At 36.4% G+C, this 25925-nt stretch overlaps 1 protein-coding gene across 50 annotated transcripts in view; it reads right to left on the bottom strand.

Moving 5' to 3' along the window:
* ANK2 (ankyrin 2) overlaps positions 1 to 25925 on the bottom strand; it is a 664974-nt gene that overhangs the window by 227911 nt on the left and 411138 nt on the right. For 8 of the 50 annotated variants that reach the window (XM_032333182.1, XM_032333194.1, XM_032333190.1 and 5 more), the window contains exon 1: positions 4835 to 5230. The exons of 20 other annotated variants lie outside the window; for them this stretch is intronic. In XM_032333182.1, coding sequence (XP_032189073.1) covers positions 4835 to 4969 — 135 coding nt within the window. In that variant the 5' untranslated portion in view covers positions 4970 to 5230. Of the gene's footprint in view, positions 1 to 4834; positions 5232 to 25925 lie in introns of those variants that run through there. 22 more of the 50 variants (XM_032333210.1, XM_032333213.1, XM_032333208.1 and 19 more) reach the window with 7 other exon arrangements.

The raw sequence follows: 25925 nt of genomic DNA, 5'->3' as shown, positions 1-25925 counted from the left end.
CATAGAAGCAATGGTTTAATTAGCCTTTACTGGAAGCATTTCAAGGTGTAAACAACTGGTACAGGTGTTCTGATCCATAGTGACTGAATATCAGCACTGTCCATGAGGCGCTCCCCAAACACTGGCCTGCACTGGTTCTCTCCTTCTTCAGCATCTTATAGGCACTCATTTCACCACTTGCATTTTCGCATAATTGCCTACTGGCCTTTAGAGTTAATTGATTACATGTGGGCAAATTCTATCTCTAAAACTTGACTAGGAGTTCCTAGAGGATAGAACCATGTCTTATCTTCTTTCAACATCAATCTTTAAATAAATCAGCCAAAAATTACATAACCATGCTCTATATCATCTCATATTTTTTGAAATGTTTTGTCAGAATAGATTTTATTATAGTCTTGGCTCTTCTTAGGCTTAATATCAAAACTATATGAAGAAAGCTTTCTTACAGTGGTTATAAAAAAAGCTACTAAAAATAATACCCCAAGAAAATGAAAACACTAATTCAAAAAGTTATAGGTATTCATGTGTTTATCACAGCATTATTTACAATAGCCAATATATGAAAACAACCCAAGGGTTCATTGGTACATGAACGAATAAAGAAGATGTAAGATATATAATTATATAATATATAATGGGATACACACACACACACACACACACACACACACATATAATGAACTATTACACAGCCATAAAAAAGGATGAGATCTTGCCATCCATAACAACATGGATGGATCTAGAGAGTATTCTGCTAAGTGAAATAAATCAGAATAAGAAAGACAAATGCCATATGATTTCATTTACATGTGGAATATAAAAAAAAAACAAAACAGAACAAAAGACTAAATGAAAAACAGAATCAGAGCTATAAATACAGAGAACAAACTGATGGTTGCCAGATGGGAGTGGGGGGTGGGAAGATGAGAAAAATGGGTGAAGGAGAATAGGAGATACAGGTTGCCAGTTGTGAAATGAAAAAGTAATGGGAATAAAGGGTACAACACAGGGAATATAGTCAATGGTACTGTAATAGCTTTGTATGGTGACAGATGGTATGCATACTTGCGGAGAGCATAGCATAACACAGAGTTGAATCACTATGTTGTACACCCAAAACTAACATAACACGGTGTGTCAATTGTATTCAAATTTACAAAAATTTTTAAACTGAAAAACAAAACAACCGAACTGTAATAGTAACAGATTTTTAAGTCCTTTCAGGTCTAATGTAAGAGGCAACAGCATTTCAGAAGAAACCCTTAGCATATGCTCAGGAGCCTAATATCTTCATTAGGAAGGCAGATATTTCTCGTGCATTTGGAAAAAGGTCTCTGGAGGTAGAATTATCTCGTCCCTGAAGTTTGAGTGAAAGGAGGGATGCTCACAGGCACTGGGAATACTCACACAAATGAAACTGGTGGAGTCCAGTCCACCTGCCGTTGGGGGTAGGAATCTGCCCAGAAGTTTTGCCTACACTTTTATCTCCACACAAATACCTCCCTGCTGCTACAGTCCTCGCTGCACTAGAAAAGTGAAAACCAGAAATTATAACTAGTTTGAAATGTATTTCCAAATTGCATTTCAAATAATTAGAAAAATTTACAGCATATTCAGGAATGTTGCTCAGTCTCAACACAATCTTCTAAAACTTCATATTATTACATTTTATATCTTTGTTAACAGAATGGTCACTTATGATTATTTTAATTTGTATCTTTACAAATGAAAAAAATTATGACTACATTAATATTTAGTAACTGAAAAGTTAGCAATTGAATAATAATAGAAAAATTAAGTAATTGTTTGAATACAGCCAGACCAACTTGTTTCCCGTTTGTCCACGGCTGCTTTCTCTCTACAGAGAAGTTCCTGCCCAGAGACCCAGAGACCAGGTAGCCAGCAACATCTATAATGTTCATTCCCTATAGTTCTTTCCAGAAAAAATTTAGTTGACCTGTCCTCTGGAATTTAAACATTAACTTGTATATACATTAGGAAAAAAACATATTATTTGTCCAGTTATAGAACTTTAAAAATTTTTGTAACATTAGCTGTTCATCTTTTTCACTACATTTTTTAAAGTTATCATAATACCAAAATAATATTTAGTTTTATATTTTTTCGTATAATTTTTGTGCTTGCTGTGTAATATTTCTGGAAATTATTCTGGTCTGATTTTCTTTTCTTTTTTATAAAAGGAAATATTTAAAAATCTATAAACTTATAAGTGGAATTGCAATTATGGACATACAATAGTATGGTTCAAGAAGAAATTATTTTTGGTTCCTGACTTCCAACACAATTCCTGATAATTGATTTATTCCTCATTGCTATACTTATCTATACAAATGTCAGAATATTCAAAATTCTAAGTAAAATTTACAGAAAAGAATGAAGTATTGATTTATATAAAACCCAGCAGTTTTAGTATCTCAAAAATTATATTTTTTCATACGTTTTGTTCTGATTATGAAAAAAATTAGAGAATTTATTAATTTGAAATATTTGGCCTAATGACATAATAAATTATCTAAAACATTTCTAAGTTTATTTCTATGAAAAAGGTGCCAAGTACCTCTGTTTCTGTCTTCCTTCACCAAAAAATAATATTATAAAAATAAAAATTATTAAGTTCTAAAGCTCTTAACAACTGTTTACCATTAATTGTGACAAGCATGAATGATGGAAATTGACTAAGGAGAATATCTATCTAGATGATTAGGGAAGGAGTGACTTCAGTCTTATAGTACCCATTTAACAGTAAAGAAAGATGATAGAGTTTCCTAAGTTTGGAAAACTTCAGCCAGACAAAACCACATATTTAGCTTAAGCCAACCTCTGTATTAAGAATTATTATTGTTGTTGTTATTATTATTATTATTATGGCCCCACAAAGTGGAGAAATTTCTGAGTAGACTGTCACTTGGGAAGGAAGACAACAGGTGCATTTCCACCTCTACCATAACTTTCCAAGTTATAGCAAGCATTATACGTTCCCATCTATAAAATCATTGACAGAAAAGTTTATTCAATGATCAGCCTGTTATGTTTTTTAAGTCAGAGTAATCAGATTATAGTTTATTTTTTAAATCAACTCACATTTTTCAGGACCAGTATCTACATGAATAGAAATAGAAGGATTATAATGAAAGAATGATGTTGCTGGTGATTATTTCTTTGAAAACTGAACTGTTTTCTGAACTCTGAAGTTTTGAGTGAATTTCTCATTTCAGCCCTTGGACCTCAGAAGCATGTTGTCACTTGTTTGCCTATATTTAATTTTTAAAGCACCTATATTTTCAGACATTACATTTTTCTTAATGATGTTTAAAGGGTGAGAAAATGGAATACATTCATATAACTTAAAAATGTGGAAAGAATTATTAACTAACATTTGAAAGAATGGTTTAAATTCTAAATTAATAAAAAAAATATTCATAGAAACTACCTTTTAAACAAGACAGTTACTTCTTAGGGACTATATTTACACGTTACAACTAAGCAAACGTTGGGTCACTAAAAAGTTACCCAAAAAGTTTACCTTTTTTTCCCCACCTCAGTTCAGAAATTGCACTAGAAGCACTGCTTAGCGATCCGGAGTGACTCTCCTGGTGGATGTGGGTAATTTAACCCATAACCCAGAAGGAGAAACCTCAGCTGCGTGATTGTGAAGGCAGGTGTCCTCCCCTCCCCTTGGGACTGTTTATTCTCCTGCCTGTGGGGACTTCATTCCCAATCCCGGAAGCACTGTCTTCTTTTTCATTATAGTGCTGACAGACTTTCTTTTCACTTCTGTTAACTGCAAACACTGCCTCTGCATGTTGTTTTATTGATAAATTCTTAGTTCTGTTTCAGTTTCCCTGGAGTCTGACAGAATTCAATGCTAGGAAATTATGAGATTCTTCCAGATCAAAGTAACAGCCAAAGAGCACCTCAGACTCCTCACCTACTTGTTCTTCTCATCCCCGGAAATATCAGGTGTCACGTCCTGAAGAGGAGTACAACCCCTCCGTCTCTTTCACTCAGAAATCCTCAATAATCCTAGTCTCATGGTTTCACTCCAAATTAAATAACTTGCAATAAGGTCAAATTCCTGGGTCTGACAGATCAAAGATAATCTTTACTCTCCAGCAAATTTAAAAATCAAAATATTTCAGCTAGAGATTGTTGGCCCTCTCAGCTAAAAATCACAACAGGCCTTTGTAACCATTCTAAGAAACATATCGTGACTATGAATTATTACAATCTGAAAGCTAGCTTTGACATTTGATTGCTCAACTTTTAAGCCTCTGCACAAAACAGTATCATCATTAGAGTGGCATTCAAAGGACTTTTCACTGAAGTTAGTCAGGTATTGGAAGTAAAATACCTTTATGGGCTGCAACTGGGATTCCAAGTTAGCACCTGCTTAAAAAATGCCCTGTGATCTCATGGAAAATGAACTATACATGAATATATAAATAGGCCGAAGAATGTGACAGCCTGAATATAAGTGAATCGGAGCAATATTTCTCTAAGTCACTCTGCAATAAAATACATCTTTGGCTTTGCACAAAATTTCAAATGAAAACGACAGCATCACCGCTTATTTCCAAATGTCAGTTCATAGCTAAAGCCGAACTCCAGAGGCACAGACACGGGGCGCCCCATGGCCCACGAAGGGGACACAACAGCGTGCCACCGAACCAGAGGCAGCTGGGTAGTTGGATCACCTCGGTTTTACTCTGTCGTCTTCCTTCCAGGAAGTTTGGAGGTGGACCAATGAGGTCCACGGTCGAACCTTATGCCACCATCTTCCCCTCCTCCTCGTGTGTGGCTTAGAACTTACCCAGACCTCAAGTTCTCTGGTGTCCTCGCTGTTACAGCCATAGTAGTCTGGGGTTTTATCCAGTTCCTGCATGTGTCCTTGCGCTCTTACGCTCTTATCCGCATGACAGGACGGGCAGAGAGCTGCATTACCCATCTCAGCTCTACAGTTCCTGCTGTCACTGGGCCTGTGCTTGCCCTCTGTGGTCTGTCCAGGGCTCCCAGGGGGACGCTACTGTGGACAATGCATCCGGACGACCCTTGGCTCCTCTGCTCAGTTCCCCTACACGCCCCTCACCAATTCTCCCCATCTGCTGGCTGGCTTGCTGGTGGCAGAGAGAACTCAAAACCCCAGCAACTGCAGGCTGCATTCAGTGACCATTTCCAATTCAGGCTCTGCCAGTCTATTTTTACACCTACCAGGCCAGCTATGCATGTCAATGGAGTGAGGGGGGTGAGCTGAGACCGAGCAGGGGAGGGGGCGGTGTTGTTTTGTTTTTCACCATGTGAGCAGCCTGTTCTACACATGGACTTAAGTTCCTGCTGTGTGAAATGTCTCTACATGGAGAATTTTTGCATTACTCCCTAAATGCCTTTGAGTCCTTTGATTTCCTCCCCCCCTCTGTCTTTCTGGTGGCATGAACACCAAATCTGTGAATGATCTCACTTTACCAGCACAACAGGTAGAAACTATTTTCATGATTGTTTAAACTAAGAGGCATACTCTCAGCTGACAGACATTATCATTTTCATGATCATTTACAGAAAACAACTGGCCATCCTTTCAGCACTTAAACTTCATCAGAAACACATCCGTCAAAATGGCTTGTTTTACAATGATATAGATGTTCTGAATTTCACAACATATCTACAGTTTTCCATTATTCATGATCATGCCACAGTAGAGCAAACATTTTGATTTACTTATAATTCTTTTCAATTTTTAATACTTTGGAAATGTTCCCCCCAGGTTTATAAAAAAAAAAAAAAAACACACACAAACTGAAAATGGCTTTCAAAAACCTACATACTATCCCTGAAACCATATTACAGAGTTTTGAAAGAAGTTGTTTCCCACGGAGATGAGCACAGCAAATGCAGAGATTTTTATGAAGCCAATTATGATAAACATCAAGACTTTGTTACAGACTATTACTGATTAAATTTTATTCTCCCCATTAAGTTTCCTCTAAAACTTTATTTATATAGTGTTTTACTATTCGTCCTATCCTTCCTCATTTGATATTTGCTTTCTCTTTTCATATCTTCTAAATATATTTTAAACTATTCAATGGCAGGAGAAAGATTAACATTTTGTACCATCTACCCAAGTTATATATTAAGTATTAAAAGTTAAATCTACTGAATTGAAAGCAATCATTTGGGGAAAACAGGATGTGGAAGATATTTAGAAATTAACCACATCACATTGATAGAATAAAACTTACCTTTCCGATTTGCCATTTCTCTTAACTAAAAATATCTGTCATTATGATCATTTATTCCATAAAAACAGCATTCCCGAAATACCCTATCACTCTATATCACTGTCCAAAAACCTTAACCAAACAAACATACACACACACACACAAACACACACACACACACACACACAAAACAAAGAAACAAAAACACAACACCCTTTAACAAACTCAAATCCAAGAATGGCTTTTTGGGATTACTGATTCTTATAGCCCTATGCTGGGATATTTTTTTGTTTCATTTTGTTTTGTTTTACCAATCCTATTTGAATAGCTCTTTATCCCAGAATTTATGAACCTAGAGTATGTTATTTACTATAAAGATCCTATCCCTACATTCCAGTTTCACCGAATTTCAGTATTCGGTGAAATTATTTTTGTCTTTCAGCTATAGGTGATGACATATTTTAAAACAGTTTTTTTTTAATTTATTGACAGAACAAATAATATTATGATAAAAATGGGGGCATAATTTCTCCATTCATGTGAAAGACAAGCACAATCTAAATATTTTAAATGTTAGAATTTTAAAGGAGATTAAGGAGTGCACTTATTGTGATGAGCCCGGGTGATATATGAAAGTGTTGAATCGCTATAGTGTACACCTAAAACTAATATTACCCAACCTGTTAACTAACTGGAATTTAAATAAAAACCTTAAAAAAAAAAAAAAAACCCTAGGGAAAAGTGTTAAAGGTTTAGGTGAAAGCATTCATAAAGATGAAATTTTAGTATCAGTAACAAGATCAGACTGGTAGCTGAGATGTACCAAGCAAAACCTTTTGTGTTGCTGAAATTATTTTTATAAAGACTAAAATCATGATTCATCATAACATGGTAATCCATTATCACGGTTATACATAATTGAACAATGTAACTGTTGAAATTAAGTAAGCACTGTGTATAATACTGTTTTTACAAACTCTTTTAAACTGATGTTTTAAAATTTACTAGCCTCTTAGAGCCTTACACTGCCTTAAAAGTCATATAATAGGTGCTTCTTCTTAAATATATATGAACTATTTTATTCAGAATATAAACCAAGATTTTACCAGCTGTTAAAAGAGGTATACTTATTTTTTTATTTTAAGATTTTATTTATTTAGGGGTGCCTGGGTGGCTCAGTGGGTTAAAGCCTCTGCCTTTGGCTCAGGTCATGACCCCAGGATCCTGAGATCGAGCCCCGCATCCAGCTCTTTGCTCAGCAGGGAGCCTGCTTCCTCCTCTCTCTCTGCCTGCCTCTCTGCCTACCCGTGATCTCTTTTTGCCAAATAAATAAATAAAATCTTTAAAAAAAAAAAAAAGGAAAAAATAAAGATTTTATTTATTTATTTATTTATTTGACACACAGAGAGAGAGAGAGAGAGAGAGATATTACAAGCAGGCAGAGAGGCAGGCAGAGAGAGAGGGAGGAAGCAGGCTCTCCACCAAGCTGAGTCTGATGCGGGGCTCAATCCCAGAACCCTGAGATCACGACCTGAGCCGAAGGCAGAGGCCCAACCCACTGAGCCACCCAGGCACCCCAAGAGGTAAAACTTCTTTTCTCTCTTTTGAAATTAGTTGACTATTTTTAAAACATAAAAATTTAATATTCAACAATCTTTTCATACAGAATTGAGCAAATCCTAAAATTTCTCTGTGGCCTCATTCCTTCATTCTAGAATTGAGGTCTGAATCCCTGTACTTAACACATGTAAAAGCAATATTAACTTCTCTAGCTCAAGGAAAGATGTCTGTAGGTGCTCAGTAAATAATTTTGCCGTGCTTTAACAGCATGAATTGTTTCCTGGAATCCTTCTGTCTCATTAATACATCACCCATTCTACCACCATGCCTTGGATTTTCCTCTCTTTCAGCCAAGCAGTCAAGCATCCCTTTCGCCACCAGTCCCCGTTCATTGTCTCTTTCAAAGCTCATCTTAAAATTCACTTTCCCCTAAAAGTCTTAATTACACCTATGTTAGTTCCTTAACTTGTTCTACCTTTTTTAATAAAGTTGGGACCACTATCAGCTATTTGCTCTTTTTACAGAATATGGCTTGTCTCTCACTGACCTTCTCACAGATGTAAAATACACACAGTAGTTTAAATGTTTGCTAAGTAAATGAAAAAAGTCAGCTACAGATAGGAGCACAATTGATCATATCAATATTTAATTACACTACACTGACCTTTTTACACATTCACAGAAACAGATTTAATAATTTCAAACATTTTTATACATGACAAATCTTCAATTTCATTTTCATTTCCACATCCATAATAAACACTCTCAGTAGTCTTTGAAGAAATAATAACATTGTTTGGAGTTTATTTTCCTAGAAAAGAATTTGTACTGCTTCATTTCAGAAGAAAAAAAAATGTTCATAATGTACACTGAGGACATAAACTAAAAAAGAAACATGTTGACAACAAGATACTCTTTCTAAACGACTAGTAATTAGGTTTCTACCCTCTCTCCTTTATCCCCAGAAAATCTTCCCATTGTTTCCTAATAGAAAAATGTCCTACTTACTGGATATAATAACACCCATGCTCTTTATCATTAGGGCTGCCCAAAATATGCCTCAGAGCAGTATCAAAATCTCACTACTCCAGTGAGTAAAATTTAGTGTCTAAACAAGTACAGGCTAAGGAAAGACAATTAGACACTGCTGGTGCTCCTGTGATTGCTAAAACTTCCTATTTGCTGACCAAACAGTTAAGCTATCAGTCTGGAAGATATCATAGCTGTGAAAAAAGATCTTCAACGAACAGCTTCATACGTGACCACTCCAGGCTTGGCCAACGCTCCTTTCTGCATAATCCAAAAAAAAAAAAAAAAAGGTGAGAGGAGTTTGCAAAAGAGGGCATTGCTTGAGAGGTTAAAATATTGCTAGTTCTAGGGGCCTCTGGGTGGTTCACTCAGTTGAGTGTCCAACTCTTGGTTTTGGCTCAGGTCATGATCTCATGGATCATGATCTCATGGGTGGTGAGATCTAGCCCCGCATCAGGCTCTGTGGTCCGTGGGGAATCTGCCTGAAGATTCTCTCCCTCTGCTCTAACCCCTACTTGTGTGTGCATTCTCTCCCTCAAATAAATAAATAAATAAATCTTTAAACAAATATTGCTAGTTCTATTTCCTAGTGGTTAACTAAAAGCAGCTGCCAGACAGACTTGTCACGAAAGCTTGTGACAACCTATATACCTAACATTTTGCCAACTAGATGGTAAGGTTAGCAAATACTGTGCAGTACTCGTGACTTAATCATGGCCCCGTAGACTTTTAGGATCTCTGTGGACATTTGACAAGGGATACGCTTTCTGCCAGGGCAGAACAATGTCACCACTGTTTCTCAAAAATGCTTCAAAGTCATTAGGGCAAATTACTCAGAAAGCAAATATTTGCATGTTTGGCCACACTTCGAGCAGGATACTTGACTTTGGTGCATGATTTAGAATGTGAAATTCAAACCCCTCACGATGTGACATATTTGCAATATCCTTCTTAAATTTCCAGGCACTCTTACTGTTATTATTTCATCAGTATTGCTGTGGTTCAAATCCATCAAAAGAGAAAAGCGATTAAGAACTGAGAACAAAGGCCAGCCTCTCATCTGTAATCTTCTGAAAGTAGCTGCTGAAGTCCCTACACAGCAAAGCTAAAAACCATTCACTGCAGTTTTAAATTTCACCTTTTAAATAAGAAGCAAAGATTATGAAATCAACAGAAAACTAACACCTTAGAGAAGAACTAACTGCATCAGTTCTCTACTTTAACCTAAAGAGTCTAAATTTCACAGCTACTACAGAGGAATGAAAAGACCTCTGCGCTAGGAAAAACTAATCGCCGATTTGGGTTCTACCACTCATTTACCTGCATGGATTTGTGTAACCTTTATCAAATCTGGGCTTTAGTTTTCTTTTTTTGAAAAGAGGGAGGTCAGACTAGATGACTGCTAGGTCCCTTCCAGCTCTGAAGTTCTTTACTTCCACGCAAAAGCACTTGTTTACATTTGAACATGTACTTAACAGATGGTAGTTGAAGCTGACCACCTATTTGGTTAGCTAGCATGAGAAAACAAAAAAAAAGAAAAAGAAAAAGAACAACTCAATATCTTGCATCACGGGTCCCTGGTTCTCTGAGCTGACTGCATGCAATGACATTTCCATGGGACACACACAAGGGGAGATGAAAGGACCATTGTGTGAAATATGGCAAACTCTGTCAGTGTTTAGAAGCTCTTTTTCAAGGTGAGGACCCTTAAGCTCCTGCTTCACCTTTCCTGAATATTAGCCCTACTGGAAAACTAGAAACATTTTGGAAAGCTCACCCTGCCAGTTTTCTGCATCTCACAACTATAAAACAACTTACATCTGGAGGTGATCTCATTCTCCGAACCTGATGTTATAGGACAGCTTTATAGGATTTTGTAGGACAAGTTTTTTGCAAATCAACTGCATAAAATAGAAGAGATTTTAGTCTCCCTCATAGATTTCAATTTACTTGTCCTTAAAGGGCAAGTGCTGTCATATTAAAAATATTGAAGAACATTCAGTTAGGCGTCTGCTTTCAGGCTCAGGTCATGATCCCAGCGTCCTGGGATTGAGCCCTGAGTTGGGCTCCCTGCTCAGTGGGGGGCCTGCTTCTCCCTCTCCCTCTGCTGTTCCCTCTGCTTATGCTCTCTCAATCTGTCAAATAAATAAGTAAATCTTTAAAAAAAACATTGAAGAACATATTTTGCCTGGAGTCTCTAAAGAGGCAAATCCAAAAGAATGTTTCACTCAGAACTATGGAATTTAATTTTTTTTTCTCTCTTGCAAGTTGTAAGGGTTATTCAAGGATATATATCACACAAATGAAAAAAGCCAAGTCCACTCTCTTAATCTAAACTATCACTACAGCATCAACTGTCCTAATATGATAGTGTTACCACTTCGTATTTGGCAGACCATTAACATGTAAGATACGTGTGGCCTTTGCTGAACTTAGAAAACTGTTTAGATTATAACCCACCTCCCCTCACACTCGCCCACTACCAGCTTTTTCTTTTTCTTTTTTTCAAACCACGCTAGCCATAATTCAAAACTGATTGTTTTGGTCAAATATATTTATCTGATTAAACTAACATTTCACTACTACTATTGTGTGCAGAATTCTCCAAGCCCATTCACGGGAAACCAGGGACAAATTCTTCTCACTTTGGGAATCACTGACCTGTGGAAAAAAAAACTGGAACATTCTGTGCAGCAACAGAGACAGCACATTATTTTCTCCTGTGTTTGGACACATTCAATAACATTTCTTTAGCTAAAAGTTAAACATGTAATGATTTTTACCCATTGGATCTGTTATATAACTGATCAATCAGGAAACCCGTTGCATAATTTATAGATCTACCACAGATTCTCTATGTTAACACGTGGCATCACTTTTCTAATTGAGGTCAGTATAAACAAGTTTGACTGTGTATGCTGTCCACAAATTAATCAAAATGAATTATCGCCAAGCTATTTATGTGCCCACAAACATCAATTAACCAATTTAATTTTACATTCCTCCTAGCTATTATTTTCATTCCAGGCTGCTGCCTCTTGACTCCTAGTGTATAAAGAAGGACATTCTTTAATAAACAGTGAGAAGTTTTCTAAAAGTTACTCCACACAATGCCCGGCATAAAGCAGGCACTCCATAAATGCCCTTGACTGACATTAAAGACACTATGAGGCAAGACGTTGAGGGTGTGCAGAGCAAGCCTAGAGGGCCATGTGACTTGTTCAGTTCAGTCATATTGGACTGCATTTTGAAACACAACATGAAGAAAACAATTTAGCCATTGTGTGCTCCTACTTTTTCTGGAAAAAAAAAAATGCATATCCACATACCACTCAGAAAATGGTTAACTACTATAGCAGGGGCTCCCCAAAAGGCTTACTTGTAGAAAAAGTGAAGGATGAAAATAAAAAAGCAGGGCAGGGTCTCCACTGCAATCTGACTTTAACAGTTACTTTCTGAAACGTAAGTCAGTATTTTAGTTTACCATCATTTCCTGGAAGTTTCCATCTGGAATGGAGGGAGAGTGGATAGGGGTAATCTGGAAAGGATTCTGTTAAGGGGATTTTAAGATGAATGAACAGTGCATAGCACAACTGGTGATCACTTCACGGGGTAAAGTCTAGCGCCCAAAGGAACAACGTGCTGAGAGGACCTAACTCTTCACAACAAGCTGACCAGTTATGCTCTACATGATGCATTCCACAGTGGTCTAGACCGATCTATCAAAATGGTCTCTCACATGCCCTGTTAGTTAGACACAATGCTTGATCATTAGGACAAGATAAATAGGAGTGTGGTCCTCATGAGAATTTATAATCAACTTCTCCAAATAATGTCTTAAGTATATAGGAAACTCCACCGCTATGTTCAAATAAATTATCCATGACTGAGATCAGCAAATAAAAATTCATTTATCCTTTCCATACTTCTCAAGTCTCAGTTCACTTTGTATATGGACAGTTTCCCTTTGATGGTTCCCAGGCATTAAGTTCCATATATTGATAGTCACCTTTTGTACATTTACCCGAGAGGTTCTGAAAAACAGTGACTTTTCAAAAACTTTTTGGGTTATTAAATACAACATGAAGGCTTAAATGTTTTGATACATTTGTCATTACTGAAAAAAGATCTTCAATTTAAAACAGAGCCCAGTTCAATGGAATCATATACTCAAATATTTTAATCTATTGGTCTCAGAGTATTTTATAATAATAACTTCCCAACAAAATAAATGCACATGTACACATGCACACACAATACACACACACACACGTATATGCCCCACTTGAAATGCAACAGGAAACACAAACATTTGAAATACACTGCTATGGGGCGCCTGGGTGGCTCAGTGGGTTAAGCCGCTGCCTTCGGCTCAGGTCATGATCTCAGGGTCCTGGGATCCAGCCCCACATCAGGCTCTCTGCTTGGCAGGGTGTCTGCTTCCCCCTCTCTCTCTGTCTGCCTCTCTGCCTACTTGTGATCTCTGACTGTCAAATAAATAAATAAAATCTTTAAAAAAATAAAATAAAATAAAATACACTGCTAGGCTGGGGCACCTGGGTGCCTCAGTTTTAAGCGGCAGCTCTTGGTTTTGGCTCAGGTCATGATCCCAGAGTCGTGAGATCCAGCCCCATGTCAGGCTCCAGGCTCGGTGTGGGGTCTGCTTGATGCTCTTTCCCTCTCCCTTCCTCTTCGGCTCCCTCCCCGTCTGCCCCATGCCCCACCCCCAACACACACAGCGCATACTGCACTCTCTTTCTCTCAAAGAAATAAATAAAATCTTTTTTAAAAATTAATAAAATTAAATACACTGTCAGGCTATAGGCAGGCTTTTATCAATTAAGAGCAAATTCAATTTCAAACTAAATTTCTAATACTAGTTCAAACCGGAGCAGATATAAGCATTTGTCAAAATTACCAATTAAACCTGACTTATGAGGATGGTAACTGATTTCCTTGTACAACAGTAAAACATTAAACCAAGAAGTTTCTGTGATTATAAAATATGGTACTATTAGGGTTTGGAAAAAAAAAACTACATGTTGAGTGTGCATTTAATCAAGAACTAAATTAACTATAATTACAGAATGATAGACTAAATTCAATTTGTTTCAAAGGCTGAGAAAACTTAGAGCACCAAAAATAATCTGAATTTCACTGTTCAACTGACATTTTATTTGGGTTCTATTTCAAGATTTCTCTAAAGCAAATTTATTCTATACATCTTAAAGTATAAATAATTGTTTATAATCCTTTACCTATTATTCATGCTAGAATAAGTATCCTGATTGTATATCATTTGTTCCCCTGAATAATGGGAAATTTTTTGGTAAAGTTTTTAAATTATGTCCCACTTTTTTTGGAAGGCAGAATAATTTTACAGGCAATCAAAAACCCTGTGAATACAAAAATAAAAATATTATAAAATCAATATCATTAACTCAATTCTTCTAAAACTGTGTCATTGTGGTCTTATGTCCTCTGAACTACAATGTTATTGGCCATATGTTGTAAGGAATGAATTCCTGGCTGAGCTCTGCCAGCTGCCACTTTTAACTTTAGTATTCCAATCTGTGTAATAATGAGCTACAATAAATAGAATCTTAGGCTGATGTTTGTATATGTTAAATCTTTAGAATCATATGTTTATAAATCATGCTATGAGGTCAGCATATGATTTATCTTCTCTACAGGAAGATAAGAAAGAAATAAAGAAGGAAGAAGGGAGGAGGGAAGGAAAGATTATAAATATGATAAGAAAATGCAGATCTATCTCTAAAACTTAAGAAGGGCTTTTTCCTTAAGAATAGTTATTAAAAATATTTTCAATAAATACGTTTTTCATTTTTCCAGTTCTTAAGAGCTAGTATTTAAATATTCTCAGGGCTTTCCTAGGTCAATGAAGAATCTCTCTCCCACACCAATGTGTTCTCCTCAAACTTGCTCCGGGCCCTGCCTTGTCTGGCTCAACCCACTAGCACCCCTATATTCTTTGCTGCTCAAGCTGGAAATACTGATGTTCTTGACATTCCCTTTCCTATATATCTAGGCCTAAAGACTCTGCTTTTTTTTCCATCTGTTAGCCACCATTTTAGGTCAGGAGCTCATCATTTCCTGGCTAAATTACGTTAACTGTCTCCTAAATAGTTTCCTGCTTCTAGCCTCACTCTATTCCAATCCATTCCCCCACACAATAACCAGAGTGAGTTTCCCAAAGCTCACATCTATTCAGGACACCTCCCATATTCTCCATGATAAAAGGCAAAACCTTCTATGTGCTATACCGAGTCCTATATGACCTGGTCCTCCTCCCCCATCTCATCTTTGCCTTTTCTTTTATATTTTCTTCTGGACTTTTATAAACAACTAATCCTTCCTCTGAATCACCTCCGTCCTTCCCTCTATATTTACAAGACTTCTCTTGGAACCCTTCCTGATCAACAAAATGAAGAGTCAGTTGTAAACATGGAGTGATCACAGTGATTGCTACTCTGAACTGTAATCATCTTTGTGCATGCTTGTCTTCTTCACTAGACTATGAGCTCATGGTGGACAGACATTATATTTTATTTGTCTGTTTGTTCCTAGTACTTCTGACAGTGCCTCTAATACAGCAGACACTCATAATTGATTACTGGACAAATGATAAAAAATCTTTCTTGACACATTCAAAATGATTGTTTTTCACAAACATTTGTTTCATTCATCCCATAAATATTTATTCAGTGCTCGATGCCAGGCCAGAACACGTCATTTAAATAAAAAGAGGCAAATGGGCAGTATTTCTGATGTAAACATAAATTCTTCAATAAATCTCTGAAATGGCAATCTGCAGCAATCTATTCAATTACCAGTAAATGCTCCTTTGTTTGTTCATATTACTATTCTGTCAGCTCTCGTTAGATTATGTTTTCAGATGTTTGATTTTGTCATGAAGGGGACTAGGCACCAAACTTACTCATAATCACATTATTGCAAATGGCCGCAAGAGCTACAGTGGCCATAAACCAAAAGATAGTTTATTAAGTTAGGATAAGACTATTGATCACAATAGTGGATATTGCCGACATGTCAGTCATGTCTAAAACCTACACAGAGTAATCACTGCTAAAGCCAGAGAACTGTCCCAGTTGTTCTCTAGAGGTACAAATAGATTCTCTTACAATGACTGTCTACGCACACACATACAGACACACACACAAACACACACACACTGTTACTGTTGGCTTGGCCTCTAAAGTATTAATGTTACTCTGTGGCCTCTAAGGTATTATGTACGGTGGAAACCTCTTTTCATTCCATTCTTTCCATCTGTAGAGCTGCTCTGTGTTCTTTCATGATTGGTTGCCATTTTTATTGATGATGATGGGCCCCCCATAGATCTCTGCCCTTATCGTCACATTTAACCCTCTTCACAGACCTCACTTCCTTTTGACCATGACCTTCTCCGACATTGCTTTTTATCTATCATGCTCAATTCTTTCTCCTTCTCTCCACTGTTTTTCTTAATTTCTTCATATATTCCTTTACTTCTAACATGTTTTACTTTCAACGCAAACACTAACCTTTGGTAGACAACTACCAATAATACAGCAAATTCATAAACACAAAAATACCTGACAGTTAACAGCCTATAGCAAGCAGTCATAGAAAAAACGTGCATTTCCTGCTTTTCTTCATGATAAACAACCAAGTGTTCAGGCAGAACTCTCACTCGTTGCCACTAGTAGACAACAGTAATTCAGATACATGTTAACTGCAGTAAAGGCGCATCTTGAAGAAGAGAGCACCATAAAAATTCAGTCTTGCCTTCTTTTTTTAATGACATTCCACTGTTTAAAATGAAAATTTCTAGGGTCTAAATCCCTATGGAAATATCATTCACTTATGACTTCACATTTTGATAACTCATTAGACTATATGGCAAAGTTACATTCAAATTTTATCAAATTTTATTAAACACATAGGTCACATTGTATTTGATCAAGAAGGATGTCATGACAATTTGACTTTGTGCTAAATTCTTCCTAAAAAAAGAATCATCAATAAGAGTAAACGTAGCTTCCCTTAACCACTGACATTTTAAAATGTCAGTTTTACTAAAATATTTTATTTCTATTTTGGTAATATTCAATTTTTGCTGCTTTGTTTTATAACCCAATATATCTCGGTTTATTATTATCCCACATTAAGATGAGAAGAGATGGATCTTCTGTGTTCTAAAGGCATCCTACAGACCCCCTGACCTCATTGTTCAGCAGAGGGGAAATGACATTTAAAGACCTTTATGTGCTAACGACCTTTTTGTGTCTGTAGCCAACGGTACACGCATTAGTCTTCCTTTCTTAGTTCCCTATGTATTTCTGACCTTGGGTTTTCTCTGTGGTCCAGTGAAAAAACCAACTTTCAGGAAATTCTAGAACTACTTCCATCTGCTGTTTGATAAACTAACTTCACATTAGCCATTTGAATTTTGGGTCTGCAAGACCTACTTCATCTGTCCCCCACTCTTACAACAGATTCCTGTTGAAGATCTAGGACTTAGACATCTCCTTTGATAATATTTTGATTGTCAGAGATACAGGTAGTACAGACGGTTTGAGCACTTGATAATTCTAACCATCCTGTCTTCCTATAATCTCATTAGTAGAGACCTCGTCCCCATGTAAACCATATTACAACTCTTCTGAGGCTCCCCCTACCCTCTTTGCTTTGTTTCTTGAGAGGTTGGAAATATTTCTGTGTATCTCAGTGGTATGTGATCCTATGCCTGGCGTACTCTGTGGGGTCCAGTGTCTGCAGCTACATCTGTTCTAAAGCCAGATCCCAAATGCCCTCATGGGCTGTGTCTGGTGGAAAATGTACCACCAAACCTCAGGTTATAGCTGCAAAGTACAATGGTGCTCTGTGGAAGGATCCAATATACTTTAAATTTCAATACTTTTTAACTTACAAAATTTGTTTTCAATTTCATATACTTAGGAAAAGGACCCATCCCTTTGTCAAATCTTATTAAAACAATCATTCCCTGAAGTACATACTATAGGAAAACAGCAACACTGTAATTTCAATACATTGGAAATTCAGAAGATAAAAAGTAAAGAGAGAGATATTAAAACACATAATAAAAATAAAATTTGAGAAATACAGATATATATGTATATATATGCATGATGCATATATACATACACATCACCTTAAGAACAGAACTGCAAACATGGGTTTTCTCAAATAAGAACCTACTTTGAAATGAGCTCATTAGAAAAACAACAATAACAACAAACAACCCTCTAAGGAAGTTGTATTAGAATTTCTGGTCTGATAGTTGTGACATCTCAGAATAGTATTCTATTTCTTTCTTCTTTCTTTTATATGGTAGAGGCATTTTCCTAGTCAACTTTACTACTCTGTTAGGTCAAATTCTTGACCTATTTACTCCATGGCATGAAATGATAATTGAGCTCAAAGAGGAAAGAGAAGGAAAAAAAAGAAAAAGCCTTTGAACCCTTAAAGCTTTTGTCTATACATTTCACTGTCATATCTTGCCCGGATGTGTTTTTATCCCTGAGTCATCCAGGAAAATCCATGTGGTTTCACACAGAGAAACACTGCTTCTTTAGCATATGTGGAATCACAAAGATCCCTTTTAACTCTACTGTGCTTTGGTGTGCAGGAATGTTAGGTTTTAAACTTGGTTACAATATGCTGCTTGTTGGAACAGAAGTGTGTCTTTGGTGTTCTGTTCTACAGGTTTCTCTCCACTTGAAAATCTGTAAAATACTCTGACATGACACAATCACGTGACTGGTCTTTAAAGTCTAAATGAGCATCACACTTTAAGGCCTTGCTTTTTGCTCCTTTTGCATTACAACCATGGACATGCCTTTTAGCAGCTTTCAAATGGAGGAAACCTACACATATCAGAGGAGGGACCCTTCAAACCTTTTTACAGATCAATGGAGCACTGATCCATCTTAGAAGAAATGGAAGCTAGATGTCAGCCAGTCAGATGTAACCTACATCTGGATAACCTGTATACCCGAGTCACTAGTACGCAGACTCCTCATCACAGGAGCTTGAGTGACAGTCATCAAAAACAGAGCAGGAAGAGAACAAGGAAAGTTAAACAAGGGAGTTTAACCCTGCTTTAGGGCAGCGGAACTTGTCATTAATATGTACTGAGTGTAAACAAGAATCAAGGCTTGGGGGAGAAACAGTGCAAATAGGAGTTAGCAGAGGATGTTGCCGGCCTGATGCAATGGACTTCATGTACTCCAGACTCATGTTTCAAGTCCTACAAAGGTGAGAAAACTTGTATTGCAAATAGTTAAATTAATAGTTTACAAAACTATTAATTAAAGGGTTTTTGTAGTTCTTAAACATTAGTATGACTTTTAGATGCAGACACAGTGAACTAACATTTAAATATCACTGGTACAAAGAAAGATATAAAAGATATTTCTCCAGAAAATTCTTTTGTCCCCTCTTTTGTAATGTCTTGAATTTCCTTGTTAATATATGCACTTGAGAAGAGTTGATCACAAAACGTTAAGAGCTCTGGTTATGTGTCATTCTGTAACAAGGGTTTGTTACATACCCACATAAGCTTCTCTGTCTAGGTTTGATTCATAAGACTAACCTATGACAAAGTTGAGTTTAGGTCACAAAAAGAGTAATTTAATGTTTAGAATCAGTTGGGCATTTACTGTGTCTAAGGCAATGTGACATGATACAGGAAGAAAATCAGTAATCATTATTGGCTCAGCAAGCTGGTAAAATACTGTAACACCAGGGCGTTAGGCTGTTCTAGGCAGGATATTGTTCTCATCTTGTTTATTACAACAGCAAAGGGCATGGGCTTAGAAAAAGAACCTAAAGTTCCCCTAGGTAAACATATTTAGGTATCACGATATCATACAAAGATATACATACAAAGTTATCATACAAAGATTCTCATTTACAAAGAGAACACGTGTGTGATGTTAACAGGAGTACTTATGTGGTCTCCGATCAGTAGTCAAGTACTCTATGGCCCTTAAAATACATGCTCAATTTACAATATCATTATGCACTTGATTATAACTAAGAACTTATGTCAGGAGGGAACCAACATTACATATCTAAATATTTTACCATGCTAGATTAAGAAAGGCAAGTGAATTACTAAAGGCAGAGAAAACAGAAGGAAAAATTTTATTGAATTTGGTCATCCAGTAGCAAAGTTAATTAAAATGAGAAATGAAGGGCCCTTTTTGGAGAGACCAGGGAGTGATTCATTAGTTGTGAGAATATTATCTGTAGACGGAGAGCAGCTGCCTGCTCATGAAGATTATTAGAGAATCAAGTATGGTAAATAAAAGAGAAAGTTAGTTCTCATTGGCCAAAGTGAAAAGGATAACTCGGTCATATGTTATGCCCACTGCAATCAGAAGCAGCATATTACACAGGTTCCCGTAAAGATTTCTGGTGTGTCTTAGTTACAAAAAAGAAGCAAAGAAGTAAGACAACTATCCAAGTAAGTCATGCTAAGTAGAATGAAATCTTCCATACCAGTAGGAAGATGAAAAATGCTAAACAAATGTTAGTTGTCAATGTAATTTGATATATTACATATTTAATATCACCAGCAAATAAACACACTTCCACCAAAAGAAAAGATCTTTCAAATGATCATTTTACTCAAAAAGAATTCAGGAATGAAATGAAAAATAAGGAAGGCCCTGCATCAGTGTCAACATCATCTACATCAAGGGTGCAGACATGGGATTTATAAAGGCCAACTTCAGATATTTGGGGAAAAAAACTATCACGAACAAAACACTGTTCTGATAATTTTGGTTATACCATTCAACATACTATACAGAAGTTCTTTACATGTACCATTTCCTAAAACAGCAGATCATGCAAAACCCTGCAGAAATACATGTTTTAAAAACCCAACACAATCCTGTTTTGCATTTATAATTTCACTGTCTCTATTAAAAATATAACAATCTCTTTTTCTGAATGTGTCTGGGAGTTCAAGAGAGAGCAAAAGCTATTTTAAACTATACAAGTTGATTATGTCTCTTAAATTTTTCCTTCTGTGATGACTTGGACACAATCAGCTAAATTTCACTGAATTCTGTAGTTAAAAACAATTCACTAATAGAACACTTGATAGTTTGAACTATCAAATAGACTAGATTGCTGAGCTTTGTATTAGTTATAATTTACATGATTTCCCCCAGATTTGTTAAGTGAAATTCTACTAGAAGAAAACACTTCCTTCTCCCTACTTATCTGTTCATTTATTCAACTTCTTATCCTGTTAGAAAGAATTCATAGGTATTTATTTTATTCTATCAGTTATAATGCCTTATTTTCATTATTATTTTGTTGCACAAACTTCTCTACAGCAGGTCATTGGGAGCTCCTTCAGGTGGGCATGCCCTGTCATTTTCTGAGCATTTCTTTTCTTGAATTGGCCATTTCCCCGGGAAGATTTTGGTTCCTTCCATTGGAAAATGGTATTTAGAAAAAATCTGGGTGATACATGGCTCATCACTACTGAGGCATCATTGCTGTCAGACCCTCCCAGTGGACAGAGCTAGGAAACATATGTATGTATAGACACAGCACACTTCTATATACAATTCCCTTTTATGTATACATATATATATGAATATGTATATATAAATTAAATAATTTAAATCTAATAATTTAAAATAAAAATTTTAAATTTAAAAAATAAATTAAAAGTTAAATTAAATTAAAATTAAATATTAAAAGCAATGAGTTTATACTGATCCTTTTTTTCCTTCTCCCACATAAAAGAATGGGGAACCTAGTAATATAATAATGAATAATAGCATTAAGCATAGTGATGTCAGAAACATGGTTTCCTTTTAGTCCTTACAACTACTTTGTGATATACATTTGTTAATTATTAGAGTTAATTATTATTAACCCAGATTGACCAAAAAGAAAACTAATTTGAGGGTCAGATCACCAGAATGTGGTAGAGCTGAACAGTATATTCTGACTTGACATTCCACACTTCTTTCCCTATACCAAACCAGAAAGATTTTTTATTTTTTGACCTTTTACATATACAATTTTTTTGTATTTAAGTATGACAGATATCTTCTTGCTATCTTTTCAAATTCACCATATGGAAAGCAATGCATTTTTATTTTCCTCCTGAGTTATATTTGAACTTCTTTTTTGTTTCTGTCAATGACACCACCATCTTTTAAATATCATTGAAATGTGTAATCTTAAATCATGTTTATTTATCTTTTTTTTCCCCACTATTCCCAGTTGAGTGCTAATATCTGTCCTGTTTCCCTCCCCACTGAGTTTTCCTGTGCAACTCTTCTAATCCTGCCCTGTTCCTCTCTCCTGGATTACTTCACAGCATCCTGGATAACGTCCACTTCCTCCCCATAATCTTACATTATCATATGAACTTCCATAGTTTCTTTCTTTTCTTTTCTTTTTTTTCTTTTTTGCCTTATTGAGTTTAATTACCTCTTCCTTCTTGTGAAGTCAGCATTATTTCTAACTACCTACCAACTCCTACCCAGCCCTTGTCACTGTGGTCATGTCATGCCAGGCTGTTCATCAACTCCTATGTGTGTACTCAGATGTTCTCTCCAGGTAAGCCAACCTTAACTATCTTCCCAAGGCCCAGCTTGAAGTTCGCAACCTCTATAAAAATAAGAAGCTGTAACACCTGATCTAGTACTGTCCTCTACATTGTCCCCATTGACATTAACCTTAAATACCTATGTAGAAGAGAAATTGCTTGAGAAAAAAATATTCTTTAACATCCACAGTCTTGATGACTCTTAACATAAAATTTAGCTCATACTAGTTATTCATGTAATAATTCTTTGATCCAAGGGACTGCAGTATCCTGCATTATATTACAGGTGCTACATACATCAAACTTGCATTGAAAATAGAGGAGATAATTGGTGGAAAATGAAGCATGTTAATTTTTTTATCCAGCACAAGAAGGAAGAGAACCAAACAAGTACTATCTGAAAGCGCTTCTAGTTGACTCTAAGTAGAAAATGTAATCAAAACTAGAAAGCATAATTATCTGAGTTTCTTGACTAATCAAATTTTATAGAATTTTATAGATCATTGGAGTGACTAAATCATTTCAAAAGCTCTTATACGACTCACTATGGAATACATAACCCAGAAAGATCACGTGAGAAGGCCGATTTCAGTGATGAAAGAGGAATGCATCTCAGTTATCCAGCTTCCTTCATGGCAAAATATTTCTCATATTATTTTATTACAAATTCTTCTATCTCTCCAGTGCTATTCTCTAGCAGAAAAGCCAGAAGTTCAGAAATACTGCTTTTTGTGTTAAATAACTGAGTATGAGTGGTTTATGTTATATAAAAGGCCCTTATACAATTTGATAAAGTGTTTATAGTCAGAGTCGGCATCTGTCACTTGGTCCTTTGTCATCTGCCTTCTCCCCAGTAAGGACAACTTGTGCTTACACGGATGTCTTCCCCCCCACCACCACCCACACCCAGTCTTGGAGTCCTGTCCCTCAGAACCCACACCGAAGCCCCGTGCTTTGTAGGTGACCATCCTGAACAAAAGCTTCTCAGTTCCCAAGTGACCCCTACTCTCAAGGGAGTTACTGTTTCCAGGTAAGCTGTCCCACTTACACTTTATGGGTTTCAGTTGTTTCAGAATGTGACATGGTTTAATTAAGCATTCTGGCCCAGTTTGAGGCAGGAACCATAAATAAGGAGGAAGTTTGTACTTCTGCTCCTGGAAGAACTCAGGCAGTGTCTTATTTTCACTGAGCTGTACAGTTGAATGGGTGTGTGAACTGCTGAGGTTCACGTGTTTACAGTGGGCTCTGGTTCAACACAGCGCCCTGCAGCATAACGGCAGCCATCATGACTGCCATTATATCTTTGTCAAATGATTAAAGACACCATGATAATATTGCTCTGTGGATTTGTAAGTCATGGTATTTATCAGTATTCAGAGGATTCACAGAAAATAAGGGAGCCACAGTAAACTTTTTTTCCGCCAAGTGAATCAAATCAGCATCTGAAATACAACAGAAAAATGACCACACTCTTTCATAAGATTACTTCATTTCATACATATCCTGTCTTAACAAATTTCAGAAAATGTCAAGTACCACAACAGGAACTATCTCCTTCCATTATTTCTTCTGCCAGATAAGAACTTATGAACACAAGGCCTACTAAAGAAAACTTAAATACATAGAGAAAATAGACAATATCCAATCCAACTTAATGGCCCAACTAACATTTTATTCTTGTTACCTGTGAAGGTACCTATTACCCCAGGTGGTCTGAGAATCCCTTGGATGAAGGCACTGTGTCTTGGACATAGATTGAGCTCAAAAACAACAACAACAAAAATCCCTATTAAATAAAGAAAAACTTGGAGATTCCCCCTGAATACCTCAGTCATTTGTAAAAATGAAAAGCAGCAAAGACACAATTAAAAATGGTGTAGTCATACAAGAAGAGAAAGAATTTAACACATCTCAGGTTCTTATCATTTTATAGCAGGAAAACTAAGGTCAGATCAATTGTTTACCTAACATCACAGTTAGATAGAATTAAACACAGGTCTCCTAAATTTATCTTTATGAGCTTTAGAAGTATCTGGTAATTCTGCATAAATACCACTTATTATGTTAGTAAACACCTTTCTGGTATGTTGCTTATTCTTTATACCCTTACACCTTAAATCTATCTTTTATTTTGCTTAATGTCTTGAAAGCGTTGACAGCTGTACTTGGTTTCAAACACAAAAGTAATGTTTGATCTTTGTATTCATAATAAAACTAATGCAGATTCTCAGAATTCATGTTTGTAATGTTAATATAATTTTTTAAAAAATTTAACCTAGACTTTAAATCACTCCCCTGATATATAATATAGGCATTTGGGAAAATCATCATTACTCCCATACAGACACATAAAAAGAGAGGTCACTGTCAGTCTACACTTCTGCCTTGTTTTTGTTTTTGTTTTAGATTTATTTATTTATTTGAGAGAGAGCACATGTGCAGGCCAATGCACATAGGCAGGGGGAGGGGCAGAGGGAGAGGGCGAGGATGAGAAGCAGACTCCCTGATGAGCGCAGAAGCCTATGTGGGGCTCCCTCTCTCGATCCTGGTATCCCAACCTGAGACCAATACTTCTACTGAGGTGTTCCCCATGACATAAGCAGCATAGTTATGATATACAGTAAGGGAACTCCTCTAGAAAAGGCTAGGTTGAATTGCAGTGAGGCCCTAATGGGAAAGATAAAGGGGAAACAGAAGCAGTAACTCCAACAGTACATGCTAAAAAGTCCATTCCAGAATTCTGCACAAACTGGTGGGAAATCCCTCTTTGGTGCCCTGGTGGCAGCTATGGTGAACTGGGAAGAGAGTGAGAAAGCAGTTGGTAAAATATTCATGCAAAAAACAAAAACATAAGAAACAAATAAGCAAAAAACCTGGCACTGTAAGAAGTTGATGAATTAGAAATATAAAGAGAAATATATGAAGAATTAGAGGAGATAATTCCTCTATGAGTTGCTCATTCCTTCTTCTTTCCCCACATTCATGCCAATGTATATGATTTTTGATATGATACAGGAAATCTATCAAAGTCAGGTATAAGAAACAAAAAGTAGCTGTTGACGCACATGAGGAGTTCCAGAAGTGTTGACATCTCTAAAGGTTTGAGGATGCCAAGGCTGCTAAGTTACCAGTTAAATCCCTAGGACATTTGCTTGAGTTTATTCAAAATAGCAAAATCTGTTTAAGAAGTAACTTTTAAATCACATTTTAGTGGCCTTCCTTCAAAAACCTAGCTGACCTAACTCTGATTTTCTTTGACCTTAGTTAACTCAAACACACAAGCCTCATTCCTGAAGTTTACTCCATTTCGAGCAGAGATGGTCATACACATCATGAAGCTTTACAGCTTGTCTCTTAAACACTTGGTTCTTCCTGTGTTCAGAATTAATTGGTTATTATATAGACCAATTAGTCTCATTAGACTTTAAAAAGGTTGCCAGGGTGCCTCCTATTAACAAAGGGAAAAT

The sequence above is a fragment of the Mustela erminea genome, chromosome 2 (genome assembly GCF_009829155.1).
Source record: "Mustela erminea isolate mMusErm1 chromosome 2, mMusErm1.Pri, whole genome shotgun sequence".
NCBI lineage: Eukaryota > Metazoa > Chordata > Mammalia > Carnivora > Mustelidae > Mustela > Mustela erminea.
This window is presented reverse-complemented; position numbering and strand designations above follow the sequence as displayed.